This window comes from Branchiostoma belcheri, unplaced genomic scaffold (assembly GCF_001625305.1).
Source record: "Branchiostoma belcheri isolate BF01 breed outbred unplaced genomic scaffold, Haploidv18h27 scaffold3, whole genome shotgun sequence".
Classification (NCBI taxonomy): domain Eukaryota; kingdom Metazoa; phylum Chordata; class Leptocardii; order Amphioxiformes; family Branchiostomatidae; genus Branchiostoma; species Branchiostoma belcheri.
In genome coordinates this window covers 685,605-703,193 of record NW_017803909.1, presented here as the reverse complement: position 1 = coordinate 703,193, position 17,589 = coordinate 685,605, and the positions used below count along the sequence as shown (strand labels likewise).

The window sequence follows — 17,589 nt, the reverse complement described above, 5'->3', positions numbered from 1 at the left end:
ACAATGATCAAAAAAATAACTTTCCAACTGCTGTTGTTATCAAACATGTAGTTCCATAAAGTGGATTGTATTTGACAAGATACTTTTATTTCCTTTAACAGGTGATTTGCTGTTACATTACATCTATGAGAAGAATAATCTCTAAACAAAGAAGTGTCCATTTCAAGCAGTTGTCCCTCCATCAACTGTTCTCTCCCTCAGTCTCTCACCCTCATCTCCTCTTGAACCTAGAAAACATAAATAAATGAAGGAAGAAAATGGTGAGACCTAAATGTGACTCTAATTGAAATCATGTGTTGTTAATACATGTATTTTCAATCCAGATAACACCAAAATGTCACACATTAAAGTGACATTTACTTTATTACAGCAAACAACTGGGCACTCCATCTGTAAGTTCAGAAAGTCATCATAACATACCTATTTTTGGACTTGAAGTTTCCTTTAGACTTCTTAGACATCCCAAGTCTTTTTCTGTCCTCATATGACGGCCTGTGATTGGTGAGATGAACAGGTAATTAAGTAATTCAATGTCTACATGTATGTGTCCTTCAGCTGTAGCGTAGGTCAACGAAACCTACAATATAAAATCTTACATAGCAAGGTATGCCTCCGTGACTAAAGTCTCAATAGGTGGTCACAAAACAATGTTAAGCGGTATCTTCATAAACATTAAGAACTAAAAGACCAAGATACCAAAGAAACAGTTACTCAAGCATCTGGATAGGCACTTTTGTACTTTGGTATCTTATTACCTCAATGTCTAACCTTTATCGATGAATGAAAAGACCAACATCTCAGAAATATCACACCTACCCTGCCCTGAACTTCTTCAGTGCTTTCCTACTGGTGTCTACCAACTCCTTATCAAAGGTAGACTTGGGACCTGTATTCTGCTTCTTCATCTTCTTAGCTGCTGAGAAAATTTATCTCATTTAGCACCTCTTGTACCATAAGAACATGACATGAGACAAGAAATAAGAACTGTGCACATCTTTACTAAGAACATGCAAAACATGAGCTGCATACAAATAAGTATCAACAGTGAGGCTAATACACTTCTTTTTTCAAAGGTCTAAACAAACAATATCTACAACTTGACTATAGAGCTACATTTTTGATGGTGACTACCGAAATACTGACCAGGTTTTGCCCCTTCCTCCTTCTCATAGAAGGCCTTGATCCTTTTGGGTTTCCTGTCTCTCTTGGCTTGTCTCAAGGCAAAGTCCTGGGCCTTCTGCATCTCCAACTGGACCCGGTCTTCAGCCTAAGACAACAACAAATGAAGTTATTGGGCTCTCCCTAAGCGGTGGAATAGTGGTCTTTCACTACCATGTTGTGACCTCAGCACCATTCAAATTTTGGTGGTTTTTCTCCCTTAAATTAGCTTGTTTTGGACAAATTTCACCCTTGAGCTACAACACTACCTTGCCCAAAATGTCTAGAAAGAGCCCTGATTATCTTCCACAGGAACAACAAACATCCACAAGATAATGTATATTTTCCCAAGGATTTGTACTACCGGTAACAGGTTAAGGAAGTAGCTTCAGGTACTGAGTAGCTTGTTAGGTAGAAAGGTACTTACATTGAGAGGAGCTGATTTGACATGTTTGCCTTTCTTCTTCCCCTTAACAATGGGTTCTCCCAGGGCCAGTCGAGCTGGAGGAGAATAAGAGACATACATGTACAGCAACAGACAAAAATAGATGGAAGTGAACTGCATAACAACCCAGTTCTGTGCTTGGACTTTGTTAGTACTAGCCTGGGTACCATCCGGATTTTCCTACGCAGTGATTTTTTCGAGCATTGCGTAGCGAAAATCCGGATGATACCCAGGCTACGTTAGCACATGCTGCTGCACTAAATCCATTGGTTTTTGGCTCTTTTTAGGAAGACTTGATAGTAGGGAGAACTTGCGGTACAAAGTCAAGTCAGTCATTTCTGTCTCAGGTGTACTAAAGAAATCCCCACCTTTCTCCTGCATACGTTCCTTATGAGTTTGGAACCAGCCTCTCTTCTGTTGGGCCATGTTGTCAGGACTGTTCAACATGTTCTGTACACGGTTCATCTGGGAAGGAAAAAAAACAACGTCATGCAGTCAGAAATCAAAACTCCTGTGAGGTGAATATCAAAGTACCGAGATTTCTTACTGAACAAGACATCAGCTGCCACAGATAAACTCAGCTTGAACCCTGACCTTGTTCTCTGTAGAAGCCATCTCCTTCTCCTCAGCCTCCAGCCGGAGGATCTCTGCCACGTCTTTTTCCATCTTCTCTATCTTGTCACGGTACTTCAGGATTACCTCTGGAAAATGTGCAGGGAAAGGTGTGGATAATGAACAGGAATCCTGTTGAGGTTTACTCCCTGCTGCCTCATCCCATAAGCAATACAAATTTGGTGCCAAAAGGCTACCACAGCAGGGGGAAGTTAAAACTAAGGATTGTCCAGAACTGCAACTACCTTCTCCATTAAACGATTTGAAAAGTACTGTGGACTGTAGATACATGGTACCTTGTAGTACATACCTTGTGGTACAACTCTACTTTTCACAGGATTCCTGGCATTTTTCACTACATCCTTTAGGTATCTCCTCTCCTTCTCTCCAACCAATGTGACAGCTCTGAAATAAAGGAAGGTAGCCTATAAGGATCCCTTTTTTTCTGCAAACACCAATTAGTAAGCTTTTATCTGTGACATGACATCTATTGCATGCTGGCAGAGGCTGTGATTAAGATGCAATGGGAGATTTCTAGCCTACCTTCCAGACTTGCCAGCTCTTGCTGTCCTGCCCACCCTGTGGATGTAGTGTTTCAGTGTGCTGGGCATGGTGAAGTTAATAACCTGTATTTCCAACAAGACAGACAATTAAAACATGTTGAAACAAATGTTTGTTACAGAATTATACCAATATTTCAAACATTAGGAAATGAACTGACCTTTTTGAAACCAAAAATACATGTACCACAATTAATTTTTTTAAGTAGAGAAGTGTACTTACAGTTTTGACCCCCTGTATATCCAGTCCTCTGGCTGCCAGGTCTGTAGCTAGTAGGACATCCACTTCAGCATCCTTAAACCTTCTCAGAGTCTCTAATCTCTGGGAAAGTACAACAGTAACACTGTTTAATGGTCATCTATAAAGAGCATTCAAAGGCTGTCATTGTCATCATTCAGCAAATGCAAATAGAATATTGGATAGTACGATGCTGAACTGAAGCGATGCCAACACAAGGGTACGTAAGAATAAAATTTTAAACATTGTCCTGGAAAACATTGGATTTTTTGGGGGGACTTTCCAACTTTGTTGTGTAATGTAGTACTACATAAGTAGCATTTCCCGTCAGTAGTTGCTGTTACCTGTGTCTGTGACAGGTTTCCATGCAGCTCCCCCACATTCAGCCCCAGCAGTCCCAGGATGATGTGCATGCGGTGAGCCTGGAGTTTGGTCTGGATAAACACGATACAGTGGTCGTGGAACGTCCGACTGCACAACGCTGAGGATGGGAGGAACAAAAAACAATTAGATTACTATAATACTAGCAGCAAAGAGCATTCTTTAATTGATTTCAGCCATCTTATCTCATTATTTAGAGATTGGGATTATAAAAGTCTTCCCACCTGCGATGATAGCCTCCCTGTCCCCCTCCCTGTTGGGACGTATCCTGATGAACTCCTGCCGCAGGTTAAAGGCCACGTCTGTGTTCTCATTCACAAACAACTTCACTGGATTCTCCAGGGACACGGCAGCTAGATCCTTCACCTGGGAACAAACAGACAACAATGAGCAACAAACTTACCATACTGTGCAAAATGTCAGTGGACAATACAAAAGAAATACATAATAATCAATAGTAAATTAAGGCTATAGGTAACATTGTATTTAGGTACAGGATATAGGGACTGGGAGCTTCTGACTGGGAGTTCTGCTTCTCGCTGCTATTGTATTGAACTCCAGTCAGAAGCTCTGAGGAGGTGAGATACAGTACGGGTTGTGTAAGAAGAAAATCCGTATATCTGTATGTCCTATTCTCAGATGCATTTAGGTACATATGCGTACTAGCAAAAATAGGCTGGCAAATAGGCTTTGTAAAAAAAAGTGGAATCTACTGTAGTTGTGCCTTTACCTGGTCAGACATGGTGGCAGAGAACAGCATGGTCTGTCTCTTCCTGGCACATAACCTGATGATTTCATTCATCTGTTCCTCAAAAAACTCATCCAGCATTCTGCAAAGGTGAAGAACAATCAGTTAGTCAATCTTTTGTGTAGCTACAGCTACAGCTACACTTTATGGACAACTCTAGGTTGGCCTTTAGGAAGCACTGGTTGTTGGGTTTTTGAACAAAAAGGTACCAATGATTGCTCATTTCTTGACAAAGACCGCAATTGTACAGTCAAAAATCTGGGTCAGTTCAATTTCTTGTGTTTGAAAATACAGTCTAAACTTCATAAGGTATATGTATCAATGAATTTTGATTATCATGTTGTAAGTCTAAGGAAATATTTGGCTTTTCCAATCTCAGATGGAAGATCCAGGTATGACTCACCTGTCGGCTTCATCCAGGATGAGGACCTCTATACTCTTCAGGTCGAAAGAAGGCGTGTTGTGGAGATGGTCGATCAGACGTCCAGGTGTGGCTATCACCACGTCCGGCCCCAGCCGCAGGGCGGCCTCCTGCGTCCTGATGTCCAGCCCTCCGGCCGCCAGGCTGATCTCCACGCTGGTGAACTGTGCCAGCTGCCGCGACACCTGGTGCACCTGCACGGCCAGCTCGCGGGTGGGGGCCAGCACCAGCACCCTGGTGACAGGCGCCTGCCGAGGCTTGTACAGCAGACGCTCCAGGACAGGCAGCATGAATGCAGCTGTCTTACCTACATCAGCAACAGTAGTACAAGTTGTTTGTCTGGGTATTATATGGTCATTTTACTGTTTACTATTATTTTAGTTCCTACAGCTACAAACAATGTACTTAAGCTGCCGAGTGGAATCAATCTGGTCAAGACTTCTTTGCAGAGAGAACAAAAGAAAATTGGCAGCTAAAATAGGTTTGGTAATCAAGCTATGGTTCTGAGCACTAAGCCGTTATGAATGAGCCACATACCTGTTCCTGTGGCTGCGCAAGCACAGACATCCTTACCCAGAAGGGCTACAGGGATAGTGGCCTTTTGAATGGGGGTTGGGTGGTGGAACTTCATCTGGGAAATAGCCTGAAGGAAAAAAACGGACATAGACAAGTCCTGGGTTACTGATAGCTTTCTTATCACTATGTTTTAAGAATTTAAAAATTTTTTGAGGTAAACTCTGAATAGAATAATGTTTAAAACATCACCCAACATCATTTTAAGAAACATTCTTGTACCTTAACAAGGGGCCTTGACAGGTTCATGTCTTGGAAGGTTATGGATTCATCAATGGGTGGTGCATCCACAAAGAATGTCTGATTTTCTTCCTGTAATCAAACACATAAATAGCAGTATTAAATGATTAGTACATGAATAATGTCATTTGGTCCATTTTTGGATTTCCTAATCAATTCTAGTTCTACAAAGAAGCATAAATATTGATGAATTGACAATATGGTGCAATACTAGTAATATATGGGAAGACTCAAAAATACTACATACCTCAGAGTCCTCCACATTCTCATCCTTCCCTGTAAGGAAGTGAAGAAGACCTTGAGATGTACTAGTAGTTTGTATGTAACAAGCACAAGCTGGAACTGTCAATCAGTTTTAAAAAATGACCTAACAGAGGAGACAATGTTGAATGTAAAACATGTCAAGGGAACTGATAGAGTACCTTTGTTGTCCTTCTTTTTCTTCTTTGTTTTCTTCTCTTTTATCCTGATTCTGTCTGCAGAAATAGAAATATGTAAAGTTATTGATGAGTTACGCAAAATACAACAAGGACAGTCAAGATTGTTGGGGATGCAGTAATGAACACATGGAGTCCTGCAAAAAGACTGCAAAGTTTTACACATTCTCTTAGTACCAGTATTACATACCTGCTATTGTGTCTTCATCAGAGGATGTTTCTTCTTCACTCTCATCCTCTTGCCCTCCCTGCTGAACTTCATCTGCACTATCTTCTTCTGCATCACTTTCATCTTCATCATCATCACCTTCCTGTTCATCTTCATCATCATCATCATCTTCCTCTTCATCCTCAACATCTCCATCTTCTTCCTCTACTACTATACCATCTTCATCATCATCACCATCATCATTGTCCATCTCATCATCCCCATCGGCCTCTTCTTCCTCCTTCTCCACTGAAGTTTTCGATGCTTTCTTTGTTGATCCTTCATCAGCAGCTTCTCCAGCTTGTTCCTCTACCTGTTTATGTTTCTGAGGGTATGATATCATACATGGTTTTTCAATCAAAAATATATTTACCCCATAGTAAACAAGTATTACTTACAGAGTTAGAATTATGGTACATGTGACTTACCAATAATTGAGTTGACACTAGATTCCTAACTGATAACACTGCAGAAGAATTTGAATGGTTCAGATGCATTCTTTATCAAAACTACAGCTTGTACTAACATGATACAGCTGATCAACCCAACTAATGATTTAGATGCATTTGAGTGAAACCAGGGTTTTGAAACTTTGTTCCCAGATTCTTCACTCACCCTTTTCTTCCTTTCTTTTCTGATTTGTGCTATCTTCTCATCCAGTGTGGTTGCCACAGCCTGCAAAAGAGTAAATGCAATTTGAAATGTTTGTCATCAAAGACATTTTGTATTTACTTTGTTTGTACAGGATAGTCATGATCAACATAATACAGAAGCCATTGATACAAAAATTTATTACACATTGAGCTGTAGTGTAATTCCCACCTTGTGTTTTAGTCCATCTATCTGGTAGTTCCAGCTGTCCTCCAAGTCTAGTTCCGTCTCCTCAAACTGGAATTCTTCCGTGAAATCAACATTTTTCTTTTTACTCCCCCTCTTCTTTTTAGGCTTTGGCATAACCTGTTATGTAACAATATACAATTTGAAAATGTCTTTTAGCCATAATACATGTATTCTAAATAAGTAAATAGCGTTAGACATTCTGCAAGATACGACTTGATATTACATTCACATGTGGACATTACGGTATGTCGCACTTACCAACATAACTTACGAATCTTCTCGGGATAGATCTAATGTTTGAAAAAAATGTAAAATTTAAAGGGCCAATCGAGGAACAACTGAAGTACTTACTTAGCAGTCTGCCTCTCTGAATTGTCAAACAGTCACAGTATACGTTTGATAGGCACCACATATTACAAGTGGCGATCGTTTTAAAGTAATTATCAAGTTTCCAGCTTAGCGTTCCATGTTTTGCCCACCACGTGTATATGCGGCCCACATGTGAGGTATGGCTTGGCCTAGAATATGGTAGGACGGCCACGAAAGACGGCCACGCCGCTATTGGTCAATTTCTCAGCAAGCTCCACGCTGCTATTGGTCGGGGTATCAGCTGCTACAGTGAGGGATAGCTAGCGGTGGGGAGGGCTGCCGGTGTTCCGGCGTTTATCCACAGCTTTTAGGGGCAAAAAACGTCAACCTTTACGGCTATAATCACTCCACTTCGGTGGATAAGCCACAAACATTCATTTGTGCGGCTCTTAGCTCTGGAAACCTTACAGGTAATGAGTGCGTGAGGGACTTGGGTCTAGATAACGTGTTAGGCCATGTTGATTTGATTATATGGATGACATCCGCGCGCGCATGAATTTTCGGCCGTTTCCAAAAAAAAAAAAGTTTTCAACCATACTGTAAATCGTGCAAAACAGTTGCTAAATGAGCAAAAATATACCATAAGTTGCAAGGAAAACATTTAGAAACGATACCAATGTCGTAGAATGCCAAAATCAAAGGAAAAAAGACAAAAATTTAAAAAAATGAATTCGAAGAGTAGATTATTCGCCATAACATATTCTGTGCCATTTGTTCAACCTTCATGACCACGTAGATTTCATAGTGAAAGCAACTTTTTTTTTTTTGCAAAACTTTTTTTTTATTCGCACGCGCGCATCAGTTTTGGGGTTCCCAGAGGATGTCATCCATATAATCAAATCAACATGGCCTTACCAGTAAAACCATTTCTACCTCCATGGTAAAACGCCGTACGGGAAAATTCCATGGGCCTTTCATAAATTATGTAGGGACCAGGTAAGGCACCGTACAGGTAATATTGGCGTGGCCCTTTCATCTAGGGACCAGGTTTAGGAACCATACAGGTAATATTTGCGTGGCCCTTTCATCTGGGAACCAAAGGCACCGTACAGGTAATATTTGCGTGGCCTTTCATCTGGGAACCAGGTAAGGCACCGTACAGGTGATATTTGGCGTGGCCCTTTCATCTAGGGACCAGATTTAGGAACCATACAGGTAATATTTGCGTGGCCCTTTCATCTGGGGACCAGGTAAGCCACCGTACAGGTAATATTTGCGTGGCCCTTTCATCTGGGAACCAGAGAGACATCGCGAGAGTGTGGCTGATCCAGGGTTGTGATTGGTCAACAAACTCAAATCAGGTCAGAGGTCAGTCATTTTCTTTGTTGTCAACACTTTATTATTGTTTCTGTGTCATGATTGAAAAAGTGAAGAACACGTGTTAATTTGTCAAATTGTTCAGGTACAGGTACAGGTCCGGACCTGTACCTAAACCTCTGTACCGGTACCTGTACCTGTACCTGATGTTACGTTTAGGTACGCAGCCCTAATACAGGTGATATTGGCATGGCCCTTTCATCTGGGAACCAGGTAAGGCACCGTACAGGTAATATTTGCGTGGCCCTTTCATCTGGGGACCAGGTAAGGCACCGTACAGCTAATATTCGCGTGGCCCTTTCATCTGTGGACCAGGTAAGGCACCATACAGGTAATATTTGCGTGGCCCTTTCATCTGGGAACCAGGTAAGGCACTGTACAGGTGATATTTGTGTGGCCCTTTCATCTTGGGACTAGGGAAGGCACTGTACAGGTGATATTGGCATGGCCCTTTCATCTGGGAACCAGGTAAGGCACCGTACAGGTGATATTGGCATGGCCCTTTTGTCTGGGGACCATATTAGGCACCGTAACAGGTAATATTGTGTGGCCCTTTCATTTGTGGACCAGGTAAGGCACCGTACAGGTGATATTGGCATGGCCCTTTCATCTGGGAATCAGGTAAGGCACCATACAGGTGATATTGGCGTGGCCCTTTCATCTGGGAACCAGGTAAGGCACCGTACAGGTGATATTGGCATGGCCCTTTCATCTGGGAACCAGGTAAGGCACCGTACAGGTGATATTGGCATGGCCCTTTTGTCTGGGGACCATATAAGGCACCGTACAGGTAATATTTGTGTGGCCCTTTCATTTGTGGACCAGGTAAGGCACCGTACAGGTGATACTGGCATGGCCCTTTCATCTGGGAATCAGGTAAGGCACCATACAGGTGATATTGGCGTGGCCCTTTCATCTGGGGACCAGGTAAGGCACCATACAGGTAATATTTGCGTGGCCCTCTCATCTGGGAACCAGGTAAGGCACCATACAGGTGATATTTGTGTGGCCCTTTCATCTGGGGAGCAGGTAAGGCACCGTACAGGTGATATTTGCGTGGCCCTTTCACCTGGGGACCAGGTAAGCACCGTACAGGTAATATTTGCATGGCCCTTTCATCTGGGAACCAGGTAAGGCACCGTACAGGTGATATTTGCATGGCCCTTTCATCTGGGGAGCAGGTAAGGCACCGTACAGGTGATATTGGCGTGGCCCTTTCATCTGGGGACCAGGTAAGGCACAGTACAGGTGCTATTTGCGTGGCCCTTTCATCTGGGGACCAGGTAAGGCACCGTACAGGTGATATTTGCGTGGCCCTTTCATCTGGGAACCAGGTAAGGCACCGTACAGGTGATATTGGCGTGGCCCTTTCATCTGGGAACCAGGTAAGGCACCGTACAGGTGATATTGGCATGGCCCTTTTGTCTGGGGACCATATTAGGCACCGTACAGGTAATATTTGTGTGGCCCTTTCATTTGTGGACCAGGTAAGGCACCGTACAGGTGATATTGGCATGGCCCTTTCATCTGGGAATCAGGTAAGGCACCATACAGGTGATATTGGCGTGGCCCTTTCATCTGGGGACTAGGTAAGGCACCGTTCAGGTGATATTGGCGTGGCCCTTTCATCTAGGGACCAGCTAAGGACTGTACAGGTGGTATTAGCGTGGCCCTCTCATCTAGGGACCAGGTAAGGCACCGTTTAGGTGATATTGGCGTCGCCCTTTCATCTGGGGAGCAGGTAAGGATTGTACAGGTGATATTGGCGTGGCCCTTTCATTTGTCAACCAGGTAAGTCTCCGTACAGGTAATATTTACGTGGCCCTTTCATTTGTGGACCAGGTAAGGCACCATACAGGTGATATTGGCGTGGCCCTTTCATCTGGGGACCAGGTAAGGCACCGTACAGGTGATATTGGCGTGACCCTTTCATTTGTCGACCAGGTAAGTCTCCGTACAGGTAATATTTGCGTGGCCCTTTCATTTGTGGACCAGGTAAGGCACCCTACAGGTGATATTGGCGTGGCCCTTTCATCTGGGGACCAGGTAAGGCACAGTACAAGTAATATTTGTGTGGCCCTTTCATCTGGAGACTAGGCCTAGGTAAGACACCGTACAGGTGATATTGGCGTGGCCCTTTCATTTTTCAACCAAGTAAGGCACCGTACAGGTGATATTGACGTGGGTCTTTCATCTGAGGAGCAGGTAAGGCACCATATTATTTATAATTTGTGTGGCCCTTTTATGTAGAAACTAGTTAAGAAAAGAATATTTGTGTGATTCTTAGGGACCTTGATATTGGTTCTTTGGCCCTTTGAAGGACGAGAAGCTGTCTAGAATGGTTCGAAGTACTGACTTTAACAGTGTTAGGGTTAGTTTATAGCAACAACATGAATGGTGAAGTCTGTTAGGATTTTACTCCAAAAGTAGAATAACTGGAAGTGGATTCTAGTAACAAAATGTAGAGCTAAGTACCGGTATGTGCTTTCTTGATTATTTTGGTCCATTTATATTGTTGTGAGGGACACGTGTAAGAATCAGTTTCTAAAACCTGTAAGAATCAGTTTCTAAAACCTCTTATAGAATATTCTAATAGTGACTTGTATGTAGAGTACATTCTGTTGTTTTGAATTTAATTCTGTAAGACTACTATATATACATGTACCTTATATGTGTACATTCTTCGCTCAATGCAGTTATTAAAGTCAAACTACACCTACTAGTATTCGTTTTCAATTGTCTTTCTTGTACATTGTCTTTGAAGTCAGGAACAAATATGCAAATACACAGAATGTGCCCTTAATATGCCTCTGACTATGACTGACACAAAAACTCTTGAGCTGCTGAATGAGCATGACTGCATGGTTGTTTGGGTACAATTACATACGTACTAGAAGAATGTGAATTAAAACTTCCCCGGGACGAAATATAGATTTTGACAAAACCTTAGTAAAACTAGTTTCAAATTAAAATTCTGAAAAAACATCTCGAGATGTTTTGAAAAAATCTGTAGATGTTTTGAAAAAATCTGTAGATGTTTTGAAAAAATCTGTAGATGTTTTGAAAAAATCTCGTAAATTTTTTGAAAACATCTGGAGATTTTTCAAAACATCTACAGATTTCACATTATATACATGCTACATGTAGAAATAGCATTCGGGTATGTGTTTGATACTTAATTCGGGGCATTTTAGAAAGGAACAAAGGGCTTTCGGAACATAAAGATTTCGGACCATAGGGCTTTCGGAACATAACGCGAGCTTAAAACGTACCGGCCGCGGGTTCCGTATCTCGTCTAAAACTGCACATATTTCTTTAAGATTCGGCTGATATGTTCATTGAAGCTTACAAAGTTACTGTATGAATTCCCGTGCTGATGTCGTAATTAGTCATTGAGTTATTTTCAATTGAAATTTGCTTCATTCAAACATCTGTCACAACCTTTAAAATATACCTTTACTTTCCTTCAAAACGATTCGGTATAACCATTGTAAAAGGAAGACGTGGTGATACCACTGAAAGGTATCAGACCTATGTAGAGGATTATGTCTATTTCATAATGTAAATCACTAACTCTACCTTATTATTGCAATACCGCACATTTCAGTGGGGTTTAGGACATGCCCAAAAAATGAAGCCAAATAACTGACCTGTATCTACCAAAAGGAATGGAAGAAGAGTAGATTTGTTAACAACACACAACGATCAGTATTTCAGGATACTAATGTCGAAGTTTCATCCTAAAATATCATTTCATTCTCGATTTAGAAAGTAAAACTCAATTTTGGGCGATGCGGTCAAAATCGAGCTAGAATTGTCTTTGCGAAACATAGCGGTTTGAAGACGGTTTCGCATCGCGGGAGCTTGAAACGTGCTGGTTTCCGTATCTCGCTTAAACCTACACGGATTTCTTTCAAATTTGGCTGGTATATTCATAAAAGCTTATAAAGTTACGGTATGAATTTTCATGCTGATGTCATGATTAGTCATTGAGTTATTTTCAATTGAAATTTCTTCATGAAAGCATAGATCTCTCACAACTTTTCAAAATATAAGTTGACTTTTCTACAAAACGATTGGGTGCAACCGATAAAAAAGGAAGTGGTGGTACCACTGAAAGGTACTCAACAGACGTGTATAAAAGATTATGTCCATTTTACAGTGTAAATCCCTAAATCAACCTGATCATTGCAATACCGCGTATTCCAATGGGGGTTTTGGGCATGGCCGAAAAATGGGGCCAAATGAATTGCTTGTAGCTTTACGAAAATTCATCAAAGAGCAAATCTGTTCACAGCAGAGATAGACCAGTATTTCAGGATACTAATAGCTAAGTTTCAGCTCAAAATATCATTTCATTCTCGGTCTAGAAAGGAAAACGCAATTTTGCGTGATGCAGTCAAAATTGACCTAGAATTGTCTATGCCAAACATAGCGGTTTAAAGGCGACCTCGCTTCGCGCGAGCTGAAATCATGTCGGTCTCCGTATCTCATCTAAAACTACATGGAGTTCTTTCAAATTTGGCTGGTATGTTCATTGAAGCTTACAGAGTTACGGTATGAATCCCCATGCTGATGTCATAATCAGTCATCGAGTTATTTTCAATTGAAATTTCTTCCTGAAAGCATACATCTCGCACAACGTTTCAAAATATAAGTTGACATTCCTCCGAAACGAGGAGGTGCAACCAATGAAAAAGGAAGTGGTGATACCACGGAAAGGTCCTGAACAGACGTATATAAAAGATTATGTCTATTTCATAATGTAAATCCCTAAATCTACCTTATTATTGCAATACCGCACATTTCAGTGGGATTTTGGGGCATGGCCGAAAAATGAAGCCAACTGAATTGCTTGTAGCTTTACGAAAATTCACAAAAGAGTAAATCTGTTTACAGCAGAGATAGACCAGTATTTCAGGATACTAATGTCCAAGTTTCAGCGCAAAATATCATTTCATTCTCGGTCTATGAAGGTAAACGCAATTTTGCGTGATGCGGTCAAAATCGACCTAGAATTGTCTATGCGAAACAGAACGGTTTGAAGGCGACCTCGCTTCGCGCGAGCTGGAATCGTGTCGGTTTCCATATCTCGTCTAAAACTGGGTGGATTTCTTTCAAATTCGGCTGGTATGTTCATTGAAGCTTACAAAGTTACTGTATGAATTCCCATGCTGATGTCATAATTAGTCATTGAGTTATTTTCAATTGAAATTTCTTCACGAAAGCACACATCTCTCCAAGGACATTCTTTGCTCTCTCACAACTTTTCAAAATATAAGTTGACATTCCTCCAAAAAGACTAGGTGCAGCCCATGAAAAAGGAAGTGGTGATACCACTGAAAGGTCCTAACCAGACCTATGTAGAATATTATGTCTATTTCATAATGTAGATCCCTAACTCTACCTTATTATTGAAATACCGCACATTTCAGTTGGGTATTGGGACACGACCAAAAAATGAAGCCAAATGACTGACCTGTATCTACCAAAAGGAATGGAAAAAGAGCAGATCTGCTAACAACGCAGATATATCGGTATTTCAGGATACTAATGTCCAAGTTTCAGCGCAAAATATCATTTCATTCTCGGTCTATGAAGGTAAACGCAATTTTGCGTGATGCGGTCAAAATCGACCTAGAATTGTCTATGCGAAACAGAACGGTTTGAAGGCGACCTCGCTTCGCGCGAGCTGGAATCGTGTCGGTTTCCATATCTCGTCTAAAACTGGGAGGATTTCTTTCAAATTCGGCTGGTATGTTCATTGAAGCTTACAAAGTTACTGTATGAATTCCCATGCTGATGTTATAATTAGTCATTGAGTTATTTTCAATTGAAATTTCTTCACGAAAGCACACATCTCTCCAAGGACATTCTTTGCTCTCTCACAACTTTTCAAAATATAAGTTGACATTCCTCCAAAAAGACTAGGTGCAGCCCATGAAAAAGGAAGTGGTGATACCACTGAAAGGTCCTAACCAGACCTATGTAGAATATTATGTCTATTTCATAATGTAGATCCCTAACTCTACCTTATTATTGAAATACCGCACATTTCAGTTGGGTATTGGGACACGACCAAAAAATGAAGCCAAATGACTGACCTGTATCTACCAAAAGGAATGGAAAAAGAGCAGATCTGCTAACAACGCAGATATATCGGTATTTCAGGATACTAATGTCGAAGTTTCATCCCAAAATATTATTTCCTTCTCGGTCTAGAAAGGAAAATGCAATTTCATATGATGCGGCAATGATCGATCTAGATTTTTCTATGCGCAACATAGCCTTTGAAAGCGCGAGCTGAAAACTTAAAAGTAAAACTAAAAGTAAAACTGAACGGATTGGTTTCAAATTCGGCTGGTATGTTCATGGGAGCTTAGAAAGTGGCTGTATGAATTCCGTCTGATGCCGTAATTGGCCATTGAGTTATATTCTGTTGAAATTTGAGTCATTAAAGCATAGAGTTCTCCAAATAATTGAAAACAAAGGTTTACGTTCCTCAAGAAAGATTTGAGTGCAGCCTTTGAAAAGGGTTTAAGGCTGTCCTTTTCAATAATGCGAATTCCTAATCCCTATAATACCTTTGATTCTACTGTCCTTTACACCATTTACACAGTAATAACTTCTATCAATTGCTTGCTTCTTGGCGACATTAGTGCGTTCAAGTATTATGTTGGGATACATGATTTTAATGCTGTACACTTGCTATTCTTGAATCATATACTGACTTGAACTACACTGGAAATGAAAGTCTATGGAAACAAGAGTGAAAACGTGTATTTCAGCTTTAATAATAATTGAATGGTGTTGAAAATAATATACATGTATCAGAAAATAAACTGGTAATATCTACAAGTACTATAGGTAATGAATCTAGTTACTATATGTTATGCTTGAAACAGTTTTAGAAAATATTCTCAAACATGCAACTCGGAAAAATAGAAAACAAATAAATAAGCGAACACAGAATAGTTCTACAGTTCAACACTACAATCCACCTCTAGTTATTCTACTTCAGAGAAAGAATGTGATAACATAAGTCAGGGTTCAGTATTCATGTTGTTGTTATGAACTAAAGCTGGCACTTCCAACAATTCCAGAATTTAATGCATTGACATCTCCATTTCCTGCTGTGCAATCAGTTTCTCCTTTCTGGCAAATGACCCTAGAAAAAAAAAAGAAATATTCTAGACACTAGCAATCTAAACACTAGTATATAAAAATGTCATTAGACGAAAAAAATACAAAAAGAACAAACAACAAATATAAATTGTATGGTCTTACTGGGCCCCAAAACCTATAAACCATACAAACATTACCTACTAGTATATGGTACCTTACTTTGTCTCCAGATAATAGGGCCATTCAGATATTACCTGTACGGTGACATACCTAGTACAAAGAGGAAAGGGCCATGCAAAGTTTACCTATAGGTGCCTTACCTGGTCACCAGATGAAAAGGCTACACAAATATTACCTGTACGGTGCCTAACATGGTTCCCAGATAAAAGGGCCACGCCAATATAACCTGTAGGGTGCCTTACCTGGTCCACAAATAAAAGGGCCACGGAATTATCACCTGTACAGTGCCTTACCTGGTCCACAAATAAAAGGGTCATGCAAATATTACCTGTATGGTTCCTAACCTGGTCCCCAGATGAAAGGGCCATGCCAATATCACCTGTACAGTGCCTTACCTGGTCCCCAGATGAAAGGGCCACGCAAATATTACCTGTACGGTGCCTTACCTGCTCCCAGATGAAAGGGCCACGCAAATATCACCTGTACGGTGCCTTACCTGGTCCCCAGATGAAAGGGCCACACAAATATTACCTGTACGGTGCCTTACCTGGTTCCCAGATGAAAGGGCCACACCAATATCACCTGTACGGTGCCTTACCTGGTCCACAGATGAAACGACCACACAAATATTACCTGTACGGTGCCTTACCTGGTTCCCAGATGAAAGGGCCACGCAAATATTACCTGTACGGTGCCTTACCTGGTCCCCAGATGAAAGGGCCACACAAATATTACCCGTACGGTGCCTTACCTGCTCCCCAGATGAAAGGGCCACGCCAATATCACCTGTACGGTGCCTTACCTGATTCCCAGATAAAAGGGCCAAGCAAATATCACCTGTATGCTGCCTTACCTGGTTCCCAGATGAAAGGGCCACACCAATATCACCTGTACGGTGCCTTACCTGCTCCCTAGATGAAAGGGCCACGCAAATATTACCTGTAAGGTTCCTTACCTGGTCTCCAGATGAAAGGGCCACGCAAATATCACCTGTACGGTGCTTACCTGGTCCCTACATTATGAAAGGCCCATGGAAAGTATTTCCCGTATACGCGTACGCGTACGGCGTTTTACTGGTAACGTAATCTAGACCCAACTCCCTCACGCAGTCATTACCTGTAAGGTTTCCAGAGCTAAGAGCCGCACAAATGACTGTTTGTGGCTTATCCACCGAAGTGGAGTGATTATAGTCGTAAAGGTTGACGTTTTGTTGTCCCCTAAAAGTTGTGGATAAACGCCGGCAGCCCTCCCCACCGCTAGCTACCCCTCACTGCAGCAGCTGATACCCCGACCAATAGCAGCGTGGAGCTTGCTGAGAAATTGACCAATAGCGGCGTGGCCGTCTTTCGTGGCCGTCCTACCATATTCTAGACGAAGCCATACCTCCTTGGTGACCTCGTACACTTTGGAGCAGAATGGGAACTCCAGAAATAGACAATGTGATCGAACGGTGTCTCCAGAAGCAGGAAGCTGTTCTGAACTTAAGTCACCGAGATATCAGCGTCCTGCCACCAACGGTACGTCAGGTGACACATGTCAGACGACTCCTTCTCAACAACAACAAACTTCTTATGCCGCCCACCGAACTCTTGGCTTTGCAGCAACTTGAAGAACTGACTTTGGACTGTAACAGCCTGACTCTGCTTCCGACTGGAATAGGTGAACTCAGCACACTGACTTACCTGAGCCTGAGCAACAACAGTTTGGGCTTTCTTCCCGGAGAAATAGGTAAACAAA

General features: G+C 41.7%; 1 protein-coding gene across 2 annotated transcripts in view; it reads right to left on the bottom strand.

Annotated features, from left to right (window-relative positions):
- Positions 1 to 64: 64 nt before the first annotated feature.
- The window catches only part of LOC109473501 (probable ATP-dependent RNA helicase DDX27), an 18,251-nt gene continuing 726 nt past the window's right edge, over positions 65 to 17,589 (bottom strand). Inside the window, exons 2-22 of one of the 2 annotated variants that reach the window (XM_019773375.1) lie at positions 6,844 to 6,978; positions 6,637 to 6,696; positions 6,004 to 6,346; positions 5,799 to 5,852; positions 5,624 to 5,652; positions 5,359 to 5,448; positions 5,101 to 5,206; positions 4,546 to 4,870; positions 4,125 to 4,224; positions 3,619 to 3,760; positions 3,358 to 3,494; positions 2,999 to 3,097; positions 2,759 to 2,841; positions 2,526 to 2,620; positions 2,198 to 2,304; positions 1,972 to 2,068; positions 1,586 to 1,659; positions 1,144 to 1,267; positions 817 to 916; positions 421 to 492; positions 65 to 227 (exon numbers count right to left, since the gene is read on the bottom strand). In XM_019773375.1, coding sequence (XP_019628934.1) covers positions 212 to 227; positions 421 to 492; positions 817 to 916; positions 1,144 to 1,267; positions 1,586 to 1,659; positions 1,972 to 2,068; positions 2,198 to 2,304; positions 2,526 to 2,620; positions 2,759 to 2,841; positions 2,999 to 3,097; positions 3,358 to 3,494; positions 3,619 to 3,760; positions 4,125 to 4,224; positions 4,546 to 4,870; positions 5,101 to 5,206; positions 5,359 to 5,448; positions 5,624 to 5,652; positions 5,799 to 5,852; positions 6,004 to 6,346; positions 6,637 to 6,696; positions 6,844 to 6,978 — 2,388 coding nt within the window. In that variant the 3' untranslated portion in view covers positions 65 to 211. The remainder of the gene's footprint in view (positions 228 to 420; positions 493 to 816; positions 917 to 1,143; positions 1,268 to 1,585; positions 1,660 to 1,971; positions 2,069 to 2,197; positions 2,305 to 2,525; positions 2,621 to 2,758; positions 2,842 to 2,998; positions 3,098 to 3,357; positions 3,495 to 3,618; positions 3,761 to 4,124; positions 4,225 to 4,545; positions 4,871 to 5,100; positions 5,207 to 5,358; positions 5,449 to 5,623; positions 5,653 to 5,798; positions 5,853 to 6,003; positions 6,347 to 6,636; positions 6,697 to 6,843; positions 6,979 to 17,589) is intronic. The other variant, XM_019773376.1, reaches the window with a different exon arrangement.